Source organism: Ochotona curzoniae, unplaced genomic scaffold, assembly GCF_017591425.1.
Source record: "Ochotona curzoniae isolate NIBS_2020 unplaced genomic scaffold, NIBS_Ocur_1.0 contig_4501, whole genome shotgun sequence".
NCBI lineage: Eukaryota > Metazoa > Chordata > Mammalia > Lagomorpha > Ochotonidae > Ochotona > Ochotona curzoniae.
The window spans coordinates 2,204,789-2,223,950 of NW_024466307.1; the positions used below are offsets into that span (position 1 = coordinate 2,204,789).

The 19,162-nt window shown below is 54.3% G+C and overlaps 2 protein-coding genes across 3 annotated transcripts in view; one reads left to right on the plus strand and one right to left on the minus strand.

Annotated features, from left to right (window-relative positions):
- Positions 1-218: 218 nt before the first annotated feature.
- On the minus strand, positions 219-9,349 carry DHFR (dihydrofolate reductase). Of its 2 annotated transcripts, none has more exons than XM_040985980.1 (6): positions 9,271-9,349; positions 8,550-8,599; positions 6,624-6,729; positions 5,020-5,146; positions 3,182-3,297; positions 219-391 (listed from the first exon to the last, which is right to left on the minus strand). In XM_040985980.1, exons 2-6 carry the CDS (start codon positions 8,572-8,574, stop codon positions 313-315), a joined length of 453 nt encoding a protein of 150 aa, XP_040841914.1. In that variant the 5' UTR covers positions 8,575-8,599; positions 9,271-9,349; the 3' UTR covers positions 219-312. The 2 variants fall into 2 exon arrangements, with proteins under 2 accessions (XP_040841914.1, XP_040841913.1); XM_040985979.1 differs by lacking the exon at positions 9,271-9,349 and adding an exon at positions 8,852-9,003.
- The window catches only part of MSH3 (mutS homolog 3), a 91,793-nt gene continuing 81,863 nt past the window's right edge, over positions 9,233-19,162 (plus strand). Inside the window, exons 1-9 of the mRNA XM_040985861.1 lie at positions 9,233-9,440; positions 9,503-9,809; positions 10,254-10,424; positions 11,535-11,758; positions 12,284-12,481; positions 13,984-14,100; positions 14,774-14,891; positions 16,465-16,610; positions 17,621-17,787. Of these exons, the coding sequence (XP_040841795.1) occupies positions 9,249-9,440; positions 9,503-9,809; positions 10,254-10,424; positions 11,535-11,758; positions 12,284-12,481; positions 13,984-14,100; positions 14,774-14,891; positions 16,465-16,610; positions 17,621-17,787 (1,640 nt within the window). The 5' untranslated portion in view covers positions 9,233-9,248. The remainder of the gene's footprint in view (positions 9,441-9,502; positions 9,810-10,253; positions 10,425-11,534; positions 11,759-12,283; positions 12,482-13,983; positions 14,101-14,773; positions 14,892-16,464; positions 16,611-17,620; positions 17,788-19,162) is intronic.

A 19,162-nucleotide genomic window follows, 5' to 3' on the forward strand; every position in this document is an offset into this window, starting at 1 on the left:
CTTGTAAAATCTGACTTGTGGCTCTTCCCTTTACAATGTCTTTTGGCCCACTGGACTCTTGCATCTGGATCCCATGTCGAGGGTCCCTGGGGCAACTCAAGCTCGGGGGGACCCTGTGCAGGCAGGCGTGAAACATCCCCTACACGGGCCCCAAATAGTCTAGTTTAGGTCAGTAGGGAATTAAAAACACACTACTCAGAAATAATTCTCCACAGATCTAGAGTCAACACAAATAATCTTGTTTCGCTGGTTTTCTGATGTTCAAATCCATAACCTTTTAGAAGTTGAAATCAGCCCGGAAGCACCCTCGTGTTAGTCATTCTTCTCGTATACTTCAAATCTGTACTTGATGCCTCTCTCCTCTTGGACGTCAGGAAGGACACCCGGGTACCTGAAAGGCAGATGCACACGCTCAGACCTTCAGACAGGAGCAGCAGAGCACGCCTGGCGCACGTCCGGCACGCGTCCAGCCCACCTGCCGACAGGGCACACGTTTGCAAATAGAGTGCACTCCGCACATCTGTGCTCACGGTGCTGGGCTGCTGGGTAAAGAGCATTTGCATAAGAGAAAACGGGAAGTTGTGTGGAAAGCTAGAGAACACAAAGGGGGATTTTCTCTGCCTTTCACCTCCACTGCAGCCTCAGCCCTGGCGTCTGCGGGCTGCACCCATGGGACCCTGGCTCAGCAGTGACCCACCCTCGCCCAGAAAGCTGCACCATTTTGCGTTCCACTGTCATGTAGTGGCTTGTTCAGTGCCTGCTCAGGCTGGGCAGTGCCAACACAGGGAACTCTGACACTCTCGCTGCCTGCTGCATTGCTGAGCCTCCGCTAAACACAGAGCACGAATTCATCATCACGTCCAGGGGAAGCAAGGGGTTTTCTCTGGAACACTTTATGTTTCAGAGGAACAGGCCATGTTTCTATTTACTAGCTGCTTGCAGGATGATTTCTGTTACACTGTTTTACTATGCAAAAGTCCTTAAAGAAAGATATCTCTAGAATAATTTTGGACCACAATTCCAATTTCTTTGGGATAAGTCACAAAAACATTTACCTATTTTTTTGGGTGCAAAATTCTCCAGCTTGTCCAGATTGTCAGTCAACGAGATAAAGGCAAAGAATCTGAAAGTTATTTCTAACCCGTGAGTAAGAACAACCTAGGGATGATTAGACTACTGGCTGGGTATGATCCGTACTGATGCGAGTGTTACCCTTTTCTGTGAGATGTAACTCCCATTCCTTCCCGCCCGGCTCTGGCAACGCAGCACTTCCCTCTCTGACATAACCTGTTCCTGTGAGGAAGCTCACAGCCCCCGTCTCTGCGTGCTTGGCTTAGTTCCCTTCACAAGCTCCCCCCAGCTCCAGCTGTGCTGTTGCGGCCGTAGGATTGCATCCTTTTCATGGCTGAGCAGTATTCCACGGTGCCTACACACGCACTGGCTTTTCCTTGGCTGCCCGTCAGTGGATGGACCCACAGGTTGTGTGTCTGAGCTGCTGTGTGCTGTGGCGCACTCAGAAGCACAGGTGTTGCTAACACCTGGATTTCATTTCCCTTCCCTGAACACTCAGGAGTGAGTCTGCTGGAGAAAATTTAATTCTGCTTAAATCTCATTTTCTCCCCAGAACACCCATATTCAGACTGCTTTAACTGATGACATCACCTCATAATAACCACTGTGAACTCTGTTCTAAAGCACAGTCTGAGAGCCACACTTGGACTTGGAACTCTCATCAACAGGATCTGGAAACACCACCCACTTGCTGAGGACTGCCCAGATGAGGAGGCCCTTCTAGAACCTTCCAGCTTTGGGGAAGCCCACCAGTAGGAATGAGCCCAAGAACCGAGTTCAGAAAGATGGAGGGGATGGCGCAGAGGTGCCAAGGCAGGGCTGGGAAACCACGGGAGATCGGATATGCTGACCCTGCAGGACCAGCACTCCCGGAGGAGCAGAACAGCCGGGCAAGGCCACAGGACTGGGCAAACAGGGGCGCCAGGAGTCCACAGCCGGGACAGGCAGGAAGCCCTGGGAAATGCACTCCAACTTGGAGGATGGAAACACTGGGCTGCCTGCATATGACGGGCACAGGAAGCCCTGGGAAATATAATAACAGAGCCGAGCTGCAGATCAAACCAGGAAGCAATGGCGCTTCTACCACCAGCGTCCAACGAGGCGACCAAGCAGGCAACAGGACACTTGTGAGTCAATTTCTCAAGGGAGCATTAGGCTGCACTCTGAAAGCCCGCGAGATGTGACTGAAAGAGACTCAAGCAGTGCTGACTGAGCACCGGGGCTGTGGGGACAGAACTCCTCCCCTCCTCTACAAATCTGACAGCCCACACCCAAACCTCAGCTTGCTTTTGGGACAAGAGTGATGGACATCTGATTGTTAAATTCACAAGAAGCGCTGGAAGACCCAAGATAGCCAAAACAGTCATACAAAGCTGGAAGACTTGCAGCTAGTGTGGCACTGGCTTAAGAACCACACAGAGCGTAGTGCAAAAGAACTGGGCGTCCAGAAGCAAAGCCTCAACGTTCAGGCTCAGGGGGTTTCCAACAGGAAGTCAAGACAGTTCAGTGGGAGCAAAACCAGTCTTTCCAACAAGCAGTACCAGGACAACTGGATCCAGGCCTGCAGAAGAACAAAGCTGGACCCCTCCCGCACAGCAAATGTAAATCAGCTCTGCACGCCGCAGACTTACACAGGAAAACTTAAACTAGGAATGTGTATGACAAGTCAGAGGACCGAATCTTCGGGAGCCAGGGGTAGGCGACAGTTTCTTAGGCAGGATGAAAAAAAGAATCACATCAATTAAAAATGCCTGTGTGACAAACGATATCATTAAGATGGTAATAAGCCAGTCAAGACAACAGAATATAGTCAAAATCACACGCCTGACGAATCTTACACATCCAGCCACCTTCCTTCTCCGTGGGCGGGAATGTATAAAAATCACCATATGGGAAAGCAGTTTAACATGAATGTTGACCAGGGTCCCTATGAAATGGGGATTCTTGCAGATTGAAGCCAAGAGGAAGGGCTCATGCCTGCTCTTCTCGATTCCAGTGCAGCCCCTGCGACTTGAACATTCCCAGTCCGAGGGTCTGGAACACGCGTGGCACCTGTCCACCAAGCCCATCAACTCCCCCGGTGCTTTGGGATAACAAGTTTTCTACTCACTCTGGGAGCAGTTTATATTTCTCCAAATCGATTTCTGGGAAAAACGTGTCGCTTTCAAATTCCTGCATGATCCTTGTCACAAACAGCCTGAGATGGCCTGGCTTATCCATGGCTTCCTGAAACACAAAACAAACCGTGTCGGCTTCTTTCCCAGGGGCCCACAGACAGAACCTCTCCAGGCACCTGTGCTAATGGACCAGGTGAGCTAGCTTGCTACTGCCCAAGGACAGGGCTGCAGCACCCTAGCCCACCACGTCGGGCAGTAACCATTTCCAGTAACCAGGAGATGGCTTTAAGTATGGTGCGACCTCTAGTTTGCTTCCAGCCCCCTCTTCGTGTTCAGTGGCGGTCCCAGGTTATCCAGCTGCTCTCAAGGACAGTGGCGCATGTGCACATCTGGACAGCAGGCGGCCAAGTCAATAGTCCTTAACCTGAGAGTCCAAAGGCTCTAAAACCAGAAACCAGAGTGCCAGCGGGACACCTGCAGTGGAAAACCCCACACCTGCCCTCACATGAAGGCTCACAGTCAAAATGCAGGCATACTGTGCTCTCCCCAGGCTCCTGCAGCAGCTGGGCTGGGCCGCAGCCAGGAGCCAGGAGCCTCTTCCAGGTCCCCGCTGCGTGGCAGAGCCCAAACAATGAGCCCGTCTTCAGCTGCACCTAAATGGGACGCTGCGGTTGCTATCTGCTACACCTTAACGCCGGCCCAAAGCTCGCCTTTCTTTAGGGTTTAAAAAGATTGAACAAAATAAAAAACAAAGCAAAGCAAAACAAAACTACCCTTGCATTTTAAACCTGCAAGTCATCTGGTATCACAAAAAGGGCTATTTTTTGTCTTTTAAGCACTATTTCTCTAGTTCTGTCTTTAAGCCATGAAATCATATGACCCTTTTTGCAGTGCTGTGCAAGTCTGACTCTCACAGAAGGATCCAGAATGGATTTAAAATTGGAAACCTCTACAACAATGGACTGAAAATAAACCGTGGAGGATGCGGCATGATGGCCTAGCCAGCTAATTCTCCAGCAGTGGTGCCAGCACTGCATATGGGCACTGGTTTGTGTCCTAGCTGCTCCACTTCTGATTTGTCTCTCTCTAACACACCTGGGAAAGCAGTGAGGATGGTCCTCACAGGGGAGACCCGAAAGGACATAAAAGGACATAAAGGCCACTACAGAGAGCAACAATGTTCGTGTTCTTGAACATTGCTGCTCTGCGATGTGCACATTCTAGAACACGTCACTGTGCTTCCTCAGCCACCTGTGCAGCCTGCCATGTTATCTCAGCATGGGGCAGGAGGGGGGTGGTACCAGCTCCTGGCCGGGGTGTGCTGGGGGAGGAGGGGGAGGCTCCCTGGGGGGGAGTAACTTCTCATGCCCCACAGCATGGTGGGACGACCACCGTCTGCAAAAGCTGGCTACATGTTTTACAACACTGAGCAGAGAGGCTCTGAACTTTCCCCACGTGGAGAGATGAGAAACATCTGGGGTGACCCAGGACAGACTTTAGGTGCCTGTTAGTATCAAATGATGAGGAACTGACCGTGCTGCTTCCTCGGCTCCAGGTCTAACTGTTGGATGGCCTAAGGGTTGGGTCGTGCTGGGTCTCTGGGTACCTGAATGGTCGAGGGGCTGCATTGTGCTGCGCCCTGTGCACCCGAATGGCCCAGGGGCTGTGTCGTGCTGGGTCTTGTGCACCCGGACAGCCCAGGGGCCGGGTGGTGCTGTTGTGCTGGGTCTCTGGGTACCCGAATGGCCCAGGGGCTGCGTTGTGTTGGGTCCTGTGCACCTTGCCTTCTCAGGGAACTGGAGGATGGAAGGGTAGAACCCACTGTACTTACTTTGTAAACAGAGCTGCCGCCCACAATCCAGATCATATCCACTTTCTCCGCCAACTCTGGCTCCTCAATGAGTTTTAAGGCATCATCCAGACTCTTTGCAAGGAAATGAGCTCCTGGTGGAGGTTCCCTGACGTGACAAAAAGCGGCACATAGGTTTGTATTTTTTTCAATTCATCCATTCTATTCACATGCTGTGGAGAGGAATAAGTGATGGTCCCATAATCATAAAGACTGTGAAAATTCCTTTCGGCACGAGGCACTTCCCAGGTGGCCGGTGACCTGCAGGTCCACCAGCACCATGGTTCCGAATGCACCCAAAACAAAACCACAAGTGACCACTCTGACAGCTGTGCTGGGGAACAAGCCTGCAGAAACTGTGTGTGGAGAAACACAGGTGTGAGGGACCCCCCGCCCCTGGGGCATGAACATCTGTGCACACTTGGTTTTGATAGTTCACCAGTTATAAATTGCTGACAATCTTGCCACTCCAAGCACTATGAGGTCTTTGAAGAATCCACTGATTGACATAGTCCATCATAGAATCTCTGTTTGCCCTGTATTTCGCTGCCAACATATGGCTGAGATGGTTGATTGACCTGTTCTGTCTTCTCTCTTTTCTTGGTTAGGGTTCTGAGTCCAGCATTTTGATTGGGGAGATCTCCAAAGAAACTCTGTCTGAGGTGTTCTTGGACCAGATTCTTGTATGTACTAGCAGGTACAGGGCCCAGCTCAGTCCATGGCCCTGATCAGCTGGTGGTTGCAATTGCTGGGTTGGTTCTGTTTTCAGCCCCGACTTCCACTGGAACCAATGGGTGTTGCAGTCCAGCCTGGTGCTGTCCAGCACATTCTCGGCCCTCGCATAAACAAGTGGGAACTATAGCCTAGTTGGAGCAACCCACAATAACCCCCACCAGGCCTGCCCCCTACCCTGGTTTGCCAATATGTGTAGCAGTAATCCAGTCTGTCCTGCCCCCCATTCCACCCCAGCCCCTGTCCTAGTTTTCGTGCCCTCCCATAGAGGTGGTAACCCAAGAGGGAGGAGCCCACTATTTCCCTCCCAGATTATGTACTCTCCAGATAGTTCTGTGGTTTGACTTAACAGAACTAGCCCCCAGTGACAGCTTCTGCCAGCTGATGCTATGGCTAAGCCCAAACAACCCTCACCCACTCTAATTTTGTTTGCACCAGTAGGAATAATCAGTCCAGTCTGGCTTTTCCCTGATCTAGTCCACATGAGGCGTACAGGTGTTGTAGCCCTGCTTAGTCTGGTCTGCCCATCCCAGCTCATGCTGGGATGAGTCCTGAAATGTGGTGGGAATGATTGGAAGCCAGAAAAAATGTAATGGTTGCATTGTACAACTTAGGCTGGAAGTCTGCAAGCCTGTTAGTGTAGTGAGACTTGACGCAGTTCAGTGGGAACTGATGGTGATAAAAGCAAGGAATCACTTGGGCAGCTGAGTTAGTGGTCACGCCGAACTGCCTGTTCACTTCCGCAATCACCTGAGTGCCACCAAGCAGCCTCCTTTCCACCGTCACCCTGTCCTCTCCCCGCCTCCTGAAAGCAGCGGGACGCGCTGTTCTCCTAGTGGGCTCACGGGACTTACTTGAGTTCTCTGCTGAGCACGATGTTGATTCTGTCCTTCAGAGGCCGATTCTTCTCGGGGATGGAGAACCAGGTCTTCCGACCCATGATCACCAGGTTCTGTTTACCTGCCGAGTCAGGTGCAAAGGAGAAGCTTGTTTAGGGAATGGCCCGCAGCCTCACCGAGCCACATGCAATACCCACTGATGGGCTGTCACAGCGACAGTAAGTGGTGATCTGTCTGCAGTGACCCCTGGTGGGGCTGAAGCTGGAAGCCCTGTCTGGCTCTCCCAGGGGGATGACAGCAACCCAGTTACTACAGCCATTAGAGCCACCTCCTGGGGCCTACGCTGGCAGGAATCTGTAAACACATGTACAGTGAGGTTTCCAATGAGGCAGGTGGGCTCATGGGGCCAAACACCCACCCCGGGCTGGTGTGGTGGTGAAATGCACAAAGCTGCCCCTTGTGAGCCAGTATCCAGGATGGGCACATGTTCATGTCCCAGATGCTCTGCTTTCCATCCAGCCCCCTGCTGATGGCCTGGGAGGAGCAGTGGAGGACGGTCCACGTGCGGGGCTCCTCCCGTTCACACAGGAGGCCTGGAAGAAGCTCCTGGCTCCAGTCTGGCCTAGCTCTGGTCATTGTGGCCACTAGAGCAGTGAACCAGCAGGTGAAAGATTCTGTCTCTCCTTCCCTCTCTGTAACTTTTTAGAGACATGTAACTTGAAGATATGTTCATTGGTGCCTCCACTGTTAAAATTTCACACATACAGAACTTGCAGTTTCGGTTCTGTTACTGAGGAGGAAAGTCCTCAAGAGTCAGGTACCTGGATCTGGGGCAGACACCTGGTGCGAGGGTCGTGACGCCAGCGAGGACACCTGTAGTCCCAGCCCCGCTCTGCCTGCGAGCCAGCTCCCCAGCGTGCACCCGGCAGTGATGGCTCAGCTGGCTCAAGTACTTGCATGCCAGCCACTCACGTGAGAGACCTGGGTGAACTCCCAGGCTCCTGGTTTCACCCCAGGGTCTAGAGCCAGCTCCTGCACTCACTTGGGGGGTAAATCAGCAGAGAAAAGATCCTCCTCCCTCTCTGTCTGCCTTTCAGGTAAATACAAATAAATAGCAGTCAAAAAAAAAAAAAACTTGGATCAAAGGTATGTTAACACACAAAGGCCGCTCTTAGGACTCCTGTGGCGTTTGGGTCAATTCTTCTGCTTTGGGCTCCTGCCATCTTGTCTACCAACCGCCAAGTCCAAGGGCCTGGTGTCCATCCTGGTCGAGTGAGGCTCTCTGCTCCTTCCGCCTCACTGCTGCAGTTTACTCTGCCTCAGGACCCTAAAGATCCTTCTCTTGCTGAAACACTGTATCACTCTACTCTGAGGTTGTTTACTTTCCTGTTTTATGATTATTATTTTAAAAAGACTTATCTAGTTAGTTGAAAATCAGCGTTATAGACAGGGAGAGAGCTCTCCCATCTGCTGGCTCACACTGCTGGCAACAGCCAGGAGCTCCACCTGGGTCTCCCACATGGGTGCAGTGGCCAGGACTCTCCCACGCCGTGAGCAGGGAGCTGGACTGCAAGTGGAGCAGCTGGCCTATGAACAGGATATCCTTTTCTCTCTGCAATCCTCCAAGTCAGGGCAAATACCACCGTACCTTCTCCTGATGCCTGCCAGTCGTTTTTAAATTCCAGAGTCAAGTGCTGTGGAACAGCGTGCTAAGCTGCTACTTCCAACACTGGCACCCCACGCCGGAATGCCACACAGAGCCTGGCTGCCTGCCACGTGCCTGGGAAGCCACACAAAGCCGCATAAGCAACCTCGGGAGCTGTGCCCAGCTCTAGCGTCTAAGAGAACAGATCTGGCACCAAGTTGACCAACTTTCCAAGTCCGGTTCGGTTCGGGCAGGACCCTACACAGATCTCAGTCACTTTAAAAATCGCACGTTACCTTCCACCGTGGACGTTGTGGTCATTCTCTGGAAATACTTGAACTCATTCCTACAAACCAGAGAAACGCGACGTTAACTCAGGACAGTACCGGTGGGGCTCCAGCAAACGCTGAGCCAGGCGGGATGCGTGTGACACCTGCAAGGGCTGGGACCTCGTCCCGGGGCCGGCGCTGCCCGCGCAGTCCGGCCGGGCCGCGCGCCCTGCGTGTTCTCCAGCCGCTGGGCGCCCCCTCTCCCCGAGTCACGGGGTCGGATCCCACCTCCGCACCCGCCGCTTCCTCCAGCCCGGGCCGGCCGGTACCTGAGCGGGGGCCAGGGCAGGTCCCCGTTCCTGCCGATGCCCATGTTCTGGGACACAGCGACGATGCAGTTGAGCGGGCGAACCATGACGGCAGCAGCGGCGGACGCCCCAGCCCGGGAACCGGACGCAGCGTGGCGCGAACCCGCGGCCGCCGCGCCCCCTGGGCCCCATTGGCGCGGCGTGGCCCCGCCCCGGCCCCTCGGGCGCAGAGGCCCCACCCCGGCCCCGCCTCCTCGGCCCTATTGGCACAAACCCGCGGCCGCCCCGCCCCCATGCAGCAGCGAGGCCCCGCCCCCGGCCCTAGCCCCGCCCCCGGCAGGCCAGCTCGCGTGCCCGCGCACGCCCGGAGCTGCGGCCGCGCGCTCGTGCTCGCGCAGCCCCAGTTCCCTGCATTGCGATGCCCCGCGGGAAGTCTGCACCGGGCGGCCTCGGTGCCGCCGCCCGCCCAGCGCCGGGCAGGCAAGCGGTGCTGAGCCGGTTCTTCCGGGCTAAGGAGAGCCTCAGGTCCACCTCGTCCCCGGCGGGCCCAGGCGACATGGCGAGCCGCGGCTCCGCAGCGCCCCCAGCGTCCACCGCTTCGCCGCGCACGGTGAGTCGGCTCCGGGGGCGGGGCCACGCCGCGGGGGCGGGGCTTGCGCTTGTCGCGGGAAGGCCGGCTTGGGGCGGGGCTTCCGCTGGTGGCGCGCGGCCGCCGTAGCTCTGGGGGAAGTGGTGGCTTCCTGGGCGGCCGCGCGGTGCGGTGCGGTGCGGGTGCCCGAGCCGTCCGGGGCTCCTCGCCGGCTCGCCGGGGAGGCGGGGCCTGCGGTCCTCGAGGCGGCCGCCCTGAGGGTGCCGGTGTGGAAGGCGTCGCGCGTTGTTTCCGACGCCGCACCGCCGGCCGCGGGCCTGAGGTGTTTCCTGGGCCTCTGGGCGCGGGAGAGGTGCGCTGCGGTCGGGGGCCCGCGGCTTGCCGCCTTCCGTCGGTTGTTCTTCCCCTGGTGGGGCGCGCACCCCCGTGCCCTGGACCCCCCGTTTCTGTATCTGTCCTAAACCGAGCGCCCCTTTTCAGCCCTTATGTTTTTAGTGGTGGAACGCCTTCCTGGGTTCACCTCAGCCGTCTTTTTGTACACACCATTGGGTGAAAATTTTAAGTCCGTTTTAATTAGTTTGTCTTTTTGGCGAGTTTCCTGCCAGCAACACATAGCAGACTCTTGTGGCATCTGAAGCAGTTCAGTGACCCTGACAGCGTCTCCTGCGTGATGTCCTTCCAGTCTGGCTTTCCCTTGGCACGAGTGGCTTTGAACTTAATTGCTCTTGGTGTCCTGCGTGCAAGGGGAAAGATTTCAGTTGTGTGGTTCTGCTCGGAGTGGCCAGCGGGTGGCTGTGTCCCCAGGTCAGGTTGAAGTGACCTCACGGCCGTGAGCAAGCCTGCCTAGAGCAGAGATGACACAGCTTCTTCCCTGCTCCCCGGTGCAGGACGCGGAGGCCGGCAGGAGGAGGAGGTCCCTGCAGCAGGACGGGCCGGCCAGAAAGAAAGCGCGGCCGGTGGGAGACCAGGAGGGAGCAGGTGGCTCAGCTCTGCCCGGCAGCCCGGGTGAGTGGTGGGGCGCCCAGAGGCCAGGGCTGCTGGTGTCGTGTGGAAGCAGGGCTAAGAGGTGGGAGCGGCCCGTCACGCCCCCATCCCCGCCCTTTATTCTCTCTGGTTACTTTTGCCCGCTTCTCAAGTTAAGGATTCTCCTTGGGACATTTCCAACAGGACAGGCATTTGCAAGACGCGACAGACTTTCTCCCCGCCTTTGCAGAGGCGCCTGCTGCCCGCTTTCGGGGTGCCCTGTGTTCATACACACACAGAGCTCAGCTGGCTTGTTTGTAATCATTTTACAGATGGCATTTTGTGTGGTCATTTGCTACCCTTTCCCAGGTAGCAGGCGTGTTGCACAAAGCACGGCGCTGATGAAGCCAGCAGCCTGAGCCGAGGGAGGGCTCGGGTGCCGGTGATGAGCAGGCGTGTCTCGCTTTTTGGCCTCGGTGCCCCTAGGAAATGAGGTGATGCAACCCTGCGCTCAGGAGCGGCCCTCTGTGCGGCAGAGGCTATGCCCCACGTCCGTCCTGCGTGGAAGGAGCGCGGGTGGGGTGCCACAGGAAGTTGCTTTTGATTCACTTTTCCGACAGACTTCTGAAGCCCCCGTTTATACGGCTACGGGGGATTAAGTCTGCAGAGCCGCGTCTGGGCCGACCTGGCCGCGCTGCGCTGTCCGCCTTCCCTGGCTTCTTTAGTCTCACAGCTTTGATCTGTTTGGTTTTCCAGTAATTCTGCGAGCACCAGCACCCACTAGTTTTTTCTTTTGAAGGCTTGTTCTGTTCCAGGGCGGTTTGTGTGGCTCATTTATTGTTCCCACGAGCTCTGGTCATCCTCGTGTGGAGGAAGCGGTGGGCGGCAGCGCCCAGGCTGTCTCCGTTGGGTAGCTCCCGCCCACGGCACCAGCTATATGGAAGCTGGTAGAAATCGGGCGAACGGAGAGGGGTGCCTCGGGTTAGAACCTTGGTTAGTTGTCGGGGTGGCACTGGGGGGAGGGGGAGGCGGCAGGTTGTCGGGGTGCCATCCCTGCGGTAGCCCGCCTCTGGAGAGCTCTGCCGGGTGAGGAGCAAGGGGAAACCCGCGTGCTGTTGTCATGCTTTCTTCCGACTTGTGTTCCTTCCTAAGAGCTGAGAAAGTGCCCGAGGGCCGGGCTGGTGTTGAAGTCTCTGGAGAAACTGAGGCAGTTCTGCTGTGACTCGGCGCCGCCCCCTCCAGCCCGAGCCCTGACCGAGCCGCCTGGGGAGAGGCTGGCGGTGCTGGCCAAGTGCACCGACTACGAGGACATCAGCCTGCTGCGGGCCAAGCACGCGGCTGCTGCGGGCGACCCCTGCTCTCCGGCCGGCCACCAGGTGCGGAGCTGCGTGTGCGGGCGGCCTTCTACGCGTTTATGTACTGAAGGGTGCACCTGCTCATTTGAACGGCAGGTGATACAGAAAGGGGGAAAGAGAGTAAAGAGATGAGACTCTTCTGTCTACTGTCTAGCTTGCCACATGGCCACAGTGGTCCAGGCTGAAGACAGGAGCCCAGCACTGCTTCCAGGTTCTGCTCGTGATGGCGGGGACCCAGGCATTGGGCCAGCCTTCACTGGTTTCCCAGGCACTTAGCAGCGAGTTGGGTTGGAAGCAGAGCCGCCAGACTTTCAGCCAGCACTGACAGTGCCAGTGTCAGCAGTCGCAGCTTATTTTGCTGTGCCACCATGCCGCCCTGACAGGTGTTTTGTACCCAGGGTGGCGGAGGCCACTGTGCTGTGCTTGGTTTCCCTGGAGTCACTCCGGGCTGTGCTTTCTGAACTTGGCTGGGGGAGGTTTTGGTGCTGTCATCGCTGGAGATGCTGAAACGCTGTGTGTTGGCTGCAGGACGAGACCCTTTCTGAGCTCAGTGCACTTGGCTCGTCACGTGTTAGCCACGGGGACGCGCAGAAGCCCGGCGGGGCCACGCCGGCGAACAAGCGGAGCAAGAGCGTGTACACGCCGCTGGAGCTGCAGTACCTGGAGCTGAAGCGGCAGCACCGGGACGCCGTTCTGTGCGTGGAGTGCGGCTACAAGTACCGCTTCTTCGGGGAGGACGCCGAGGCGAGTAGCTGTGTGTCAGCCTCTTGTGTTTTCCGGCATTTTTGTTTGATTTTCTAACTTTAAGAAAAAACTGATTTGACCAGCCACCCTTTAAAAATCCTGCTCCTTAAAGTGAAAACCAAAACACAAACAGACTTGGGGTCCCTGTTGGGGTGTTTGTCCTTGCTCACCGTGCTAGGCCAGTGCATTTGATCGACCTGAAGCTCAGCGGGTCAATCAGTTTGGTGGCTGAAGCATGTCAGGGAAGTGTGTTTTCAGACGAAGCGAGAGAAAAGTGCCCGGCTGTACAGACAACGCTGCCCAGTGTACCCTCATGGGTGACTTCACAGCCAGGAAGAAAACCGAGTCCCGACGGAAGGGCGTGTTAACTGCCAGCGCCCAGCCACGGGTGTTGGGAGGTTCAAGGGCGCGGGGTGTCTCTGACCTGGGGGTGTTGGGAGGTTCAAGGGCGTGGGGTGTCCCTGATCTGGGGGTGTTGGGAGGTTCAAGGGCGTGGGGTGTCCCTGACCTGGGGGTGTTGTCTTGGTTGGCTTTGTGTTTGATTATCAGGCCTGCGGGAGGCCTGCATCAGGAAGTTGCTGGTGAACCCTAGCCTTTAATGGGCCGGCCCGGGGAGTCCGCCCGAGGATGCGTGATTGGAGGGCGCGGGTGGTGCTGGTTCCCAGCCATAGGCCGGGCTGCCGCGTGGCTGGGGAGTGAAGGCTCGGCCAGCTGTCTCTCCGACCCCATTCAGCTCTCTTGACCTGGCAGGAAAAGGGGCGCTCTAAGTCAGTTACCCTGCACTGCACGCTGCTGGGAAAGTTGAGTTGGAGAGCGTGTCACCCACCGTGCAGCTAAAAGCAGGGTACGTAGCTGATAGGTCGGGGAGGAGAGAAACTGCCCCAGTGGCTCGGTGCTCTCGTCAGGCCCGACCTCGGTCCTGGCAGGTGTTTTCCTGCCCTTGGGGAGGGACTGGCACAGCTCAGAGTTGGGGTAGGAGTTCCTTGGCAGCTCTGCCGGGTGGTATGGAAGCTGTGGTCGTGGTTCTTTCTAGAAAAAGGTGGGGCGTCAGGTGCTGGCTTGGCATTTCTGTTTTCTTGTCAGTCAGCTAACCGGACGTGGCTTCTCGTCTGTCCTCAAGTCCCTACTGCCATGGGAGTGCTCCAGCTGTGGTGTCTGCAGGCTGATGGAAGGGCCAGTTGTTAGTACGTCACAGCGTCAGACTTGTTGGACTCAGTGGCTGTGTGGGCACAGCTCAGCACTGGCAGGTTTTGGGAGCTCTGAGGCCACAGAGCAGGACCCGGCGTGTTCGTGAGTCATGTGTAAATTCAGACACGGCCTTGAGTCCTGCTCCAAATAGATCCAACCGCAGGCTTCCATGCTGGGAATATACTGCACCGCTAGGAGAGGTACACAAATCCTGAATACATACCTGGAATTTCGAGCAGAGTAACAAACCCTACACAGGGGCTCTTGGAATAAAAATTGGTGTATTAACACTGTGCCTTTGAATGTTTTTTTAGATTGCAGCTCGAGAGCTGAATATTTATTGCCATTTGGATCACAACTTCCAGACGGCTAGCATACCCACTCACAGGCTGTTTGTTCACGTGCGCCGCCTCGTGGCCAAAGGCTACAAGGTCAGTCTTGGCTTCACCTTGTGGGCATGGGGCATTCCCTCTGGCTGGGTGTTTGGGTCTTAGAAGTTGATATTTTGCAGAGGTGGCATTGTGGCATAGTAGGTAAAGCCGCTACCTCCTCTGGGCATTGGTTTGAGTTCTGGCTGTTTCACTTCTGACTTGCCTCCATGCTAATATGCCTGGGAAGGCAGCATGGGCCCTGCATCCATGTGGGCGACATGGAAGCGGCTCAGCACCCAACCTCAGATTGACCCAGCTTTGGCCATTGAAACCATTTGGGGAGTGAACCAGCAGATGGAACATCTCTGTCTTTCCCTTTTTTTGTTTTTTTTTTTTTTTTTTGGGTCTTTCTCTGTGACACCACCTTTCAAAAAAACAAATAAATCCCCGAAAGAACGAAGTTGGTATTTTGGCGATGTTCAGTGCCTCATGATAGTTGGTCACTGTGAGTGTTCAGTGTCCTGCTGGGCGGTTCAGGCGGCCGTTTGTGCCAGAGGGTTCCTTAGTGATGTTGCTGCGCTGCCGGCTCCCGCGGGGCTCAGAGCTTCAACCCCACATCCAGACATCGGGACTGAGTCACTGATCGCATCTGTTGCCGAGTTAGCCTTTAAGCATTTTGAGGTTAGTTCATCTTTGATGGTGTGTGGTGTCTGATGCCTTGTTTTCGTTGAAGGTGGGCGTGGTGAAGCAGACTGAGACGGCAGCCTTGAAGGCCGTCGGGGACACCAGGGGCTCCGTGTTCAACCGGAAGCTTACCGCGCTGTATACCAAGTCCACGCTCATTGGGGAAGATATCCTTGCTCAGCAGCCGCGTTTCTCTTCAAGGTTTGGAGGGCTTTGCTTTAGGATGACAGTTTTATTTATTGATCGATTGATTTTTAAAGGATTTCTTTATTTTTATTGAAGGCAGATATACAGGAGCAGGAGAAACAGAGAGGAAGATCTGTCCATTGGTTCTCTCCCCGAGCAGGTTAATAGACTGACTTGACACACATGTGCACGTGCCCAGCCATGCAAGCTGGCAGTCTAATGCATGTTCCTGGTTTTCATTCTTTTAAAAATTCTGCCGCTGTTTCTGTGCACTTTCAACACTCTTGGAGGAAGTTTAGTGTGTGTCTGCTCTGACCTGGGAATTAGATAGATGAGGTTGTTTAGCATGTAGGGGTGGGGGAGTGGGTTAACAGTGGGGTGTCCAGCCTGTTGCATCCTTTTCACTCTGTAAGTGTGGTTCCCTGATCTCATGAATCCGTATCTTTGGGAAGAGAAGGCATGTGACAACAGCCCAGGGATATCTGAAGAAGGCATACTGTATTGAAGACTTTTGCAAAGAGCAGAGGTCCCTGAAAGAGTGAACTTTTATTTATTTATATAGAATCGATTTAAATTAAAAAGATTATTTAAAAGGCAGAGGAAGAGAGAGCAAACCTCCACTGCTTCCTTTCCCAAATGTTTACAGAGTGGCTGGGGTGGAACAGGCGAAAGCCTCCAGCTGGGAACTCATTCCCTGTCTCCCATGGGTGCTATGAGCCAGGTGCTCGAGCCTGGCTGACTAGAGTCAGGACTTGTACCACTTGTACCCGGACACTGCAGAATGGGATGTGGGCACCTCATGTGTAGGGCAGCCATTGCACCAAACCTTGCCCCATGAGTCGTTATTATTTTTTTAATTTTTATTTTTGATGATGTTTACATTGTTGATCAGGGTGGGAAGGATCAAGGGTTAGGAAAAGTGGGTGAGACCACTGTTTCCAAATTTTCTTTTTCTTCTTGCTGTGTCTGGAGGAAAGGGGGATGAAAGGAGAGAAGCTGCACCCAGTCTCAACCACCTCAGCACTGGGGGTGGGGAATGGCGACCCGATGTCATCGCAGGGTCCCTGAGGTGCTGCATGCTACGAGGGTTCTGCTCAAGTGGTTTCAGTAGTTCTGAAATGCTGTTGGTCTCACCGATCCAAGGATGAGGAAATCCTCCTAAGGCCCACTGACTGATATAGTCCACCTAGAGTCTCCGTTCACCCAGATATTTGCTGTCAACGCTTGGCTGGAGTAGTTGACCAGTTTGTTCTGCCCTCCTTCCTCTGCTGTGGTACCAGGTGTCCTCTGCAGGCCCCATGGACTACCGTATCCTCCACGTGCATCTGGGCGTGCCAGCTGCTGCCCTGTCTTCGGTACCTAAGGAGGCCTAGTTCTGACACAGGCACTCCACATTCTGACCATAGAGTTCTGAGTCCAGAGGTTCAGTCGAGGGGATCCCCAAAGAGACCTCGTCTGAGGCGATTCCAGACCTGCACGAGTCATTGTTTTAGAGGAGAAGCAGTTAATATGTTACAGTGGGCACTTGGTGTGGTTTTCTTTAATCACTGTTACATGTGAATCCTCTGATCAAACTGGATGATGCTGTGCATGTGGGCGAGGTCACGGCTGACGCTGCTTCCGACTATCTCCTGTGCATCTGTGAAAACAAGGAAAGTGCTAAGGACAAAAGAAAGGGCAGCATTGGCATTGGCATCGTGGTACGTACTTTTTTAAAAAGATTTATTTATTTTCATTGCAAAGGCAGATAAGATTTACAGAGGGAAGGAGAGACAAAGAGAAAGATCCTCCATATGCTGGTTCACTCCCCAAGTGGCCACAGTGGTTGGAGTTGAGCTGTTCCAGAGTCAGGAGCCAGGAGCTTCTTCCGAGTCTCCCACATGGATGCAGGGCCCTGAGGCTTTGGGCCGTCCTCCACTGCCCTCCCAGGCCACAGGCAGGGAGCTGGATGGGAAGGGATTTAGGCACTGAGCCATCGGGCAGGCCCTGTGGCAGGTCCGTTGCAGTGAAGTGTGAGTGAGCGTGCAGGAGTAGCGAGGGTGTCCGATGAGTGTGCTTTGTCCTGAGAGCATGGCAGGCCCAGGAGCGAGTTGGCACTGCCCGGGTCGGTGCTGCACACTGTTGGAGAGATCCGCGTTCTGGTCCCTATGTCCTAGGATTTGGGGGTTGAAGGTCAACAGTGGCAGACCTGCCTGTGGTCTGGGTAGCCAAGGGTTTTATGTATTTCCTCCCCAGGTAGGAGGTGAGACATGAATGGTTGTGGGATTGTCACGCGTGGATTTGGAGGAAGGGATGTATAGGAAAATGGTACTTTGTCGTGACAAACAAAATCCTTTGTCACAGTTAGTGACTTGAGCAGTGCTCTATCACTTTGAGCACGTTTGTATGTTTGGTTTCTGATTGGTTCCTTTGTAAGAATGCTGAGAGTGAAGCAGGCTGGTTTATTCCCATGTGTGGAGGGAGATGCTGAAGCCCAGTAGGCTTAGTGACTGTCACTGTCACTCTGACAGGGGCATCAGCCTCGAGTCTTGCTCAGGGCCAGCAGTCTGTGCTCAGTGGAAGGGAGTCTGGAGAGCCGGCAGGAGCTCGAACGGTGGAGCGCGGCCTGGGGAGAGCCTCCTGCCCCCTCGCTGGCCGTTTGTGCCGTGTCGTGGCTGTGTCTGGTAAGGCTGTGTGTTCGCTGAGAGCTCACGTTTGTCTTTACTTTCAGGGGGTGCAGCCCTCCACAGGCGAGGTGGTGTTCGACAGCTTCCAGGACTGTGCTTCCCGCTCGGAGCTGGAGACGCGGCTCGCGGCCCTGCAGCCCGTGGAGCTGCTGCTGCCTTCCCGCCTGTCCGAGCAGACCGAGCGCCTCCTTCGCAGAGCCACGGCCGGCAGGTACGGGGCCCCTTGGGGCCAGTCCCGGGCTCCGTTCAGTTCCCAATCTCTCTGTGGTATTTTGAGCTGAGGTGGAGAATTAAAAAAAAAAAAGCAAAACTACCCATCAGGTCACCTTGAGGTAAGACTTCAGCAGTCTTTGTCTATTTTTTTTTTTTCTTTTTGAATGGCAGAGGAGAGAGAATGCTCCTTCCCCTCTCAGATGTCTGCATCAGCAGGGCTTGGCCAGGCAGAGGCCAGGAGCCTCAGCTCATCTGGATCCCCACGCATTGAACTGTCACCCGCCGCATCCCAGGCTGTGCATTAGCAAGAAGCTGGTTTTGAAACAGAGCCAGAAACCGAATTCTGGGTCTCCGTTATGGGGTGTATGCATTCCAGGCAGTGTCTCAGTGGCTGTGCCAGATGTGTGCCCCAGAAGTCAGTCTTTTAAAGGGGTTTTGCTGCTGTTTGGTACTTAGAGAGTTTGTGTGTCACGCGTGAGAGATGGTTCAGGTTTCAGAGCAGTGCTTCTGCCTTGGCAGCCCTGAGCGCGTGCCCTGTGCTTGTGAAGCAGTGTGCCAGGCCCTGTGGCAGACAGGGTGCAGCGTATATGGCCGAGGTCATAGTGCAGCAGGAGCGGCCAGCGCCTCACAGGACTTGGGCACAGTGTGTCGAATGCCCAGTGGGGATGGCACTTGGCTCCCGTCTGCAGGAGCGTGTGGCACGGGGACTGGCAAGGGGCTTGGCATTTGGTGGACGACAATGTATCTGGAGCATTTTGTCCTTTAGACCAGGCAGGGAAGACGTGAGGAATTTCCATCATAGTAGGTTCGAGTTCAGTTAGAGTCAGAAAGAGCAGCTGACTTACTGAGCGAAGTTCCTTGTTTGTTTGTCCTGCTCAGTTTCATTTGAATTTAGCTTCTTTCCAAGTAGCTTTTATAATTTGTTTTTCAACGGGAAACACTAAGCTATGTTCATGTAGAATTTTGGAGTTAAAAAAGAAAGATAAAGATGGTAGGTTGACTCCAGCAGCCCCAAGATTAACACTGTTACACATTTTTGGCATTATTTCCAAGTGTGGATGTCAGTTTATTCTTCATAAATGTGAAATTATGTTGCTAAATCACTTTTTTTATTTAAAAAAAGTCTCTTACATTTCTTCATTTATCATGCAAAATTTGAATCATATGGCAGTTTTTGTTAATTATTGATGGAGTTTTAATTATTATGGAAGACATAGTATATTAATGCCATATGGGAAGAACAATTCTCTTGAAATAGTAGTATGTCCACCTTAAAACATTATTTTTTGGATATTCTTAATTTCAGCCACAAGAGGTCTCCCAAGGATTTTCTGTTTTGTGAGTTACAATTTAAAGGCTATTCAATGCTCACA

Bases quoted from the DNA above. Each gene is read 5' to 3' on its own strand.
- DHFR (XM_040985979.1), bottom strand. From the start codon at position 8,937: ATGGTTCGCCCGCTCAACTGCATCGTCGCTGTGTCCCAGAACATGGGC. The intron at 6,730-8,549 runs GTAACGTGCGAT...CTGACTCGGCAG, and splicing joins CACAACGTCCACGGTGGAAG to GTAAACAGAACCTGGTGATC. The intron at 392-3,181 runs GTGAGTAGAAAA...TCTGCCTTTCAG, and splicing joins AAATATAAACTGCTCCCAGA to GTACCCGGGTGTCCTTCCTG.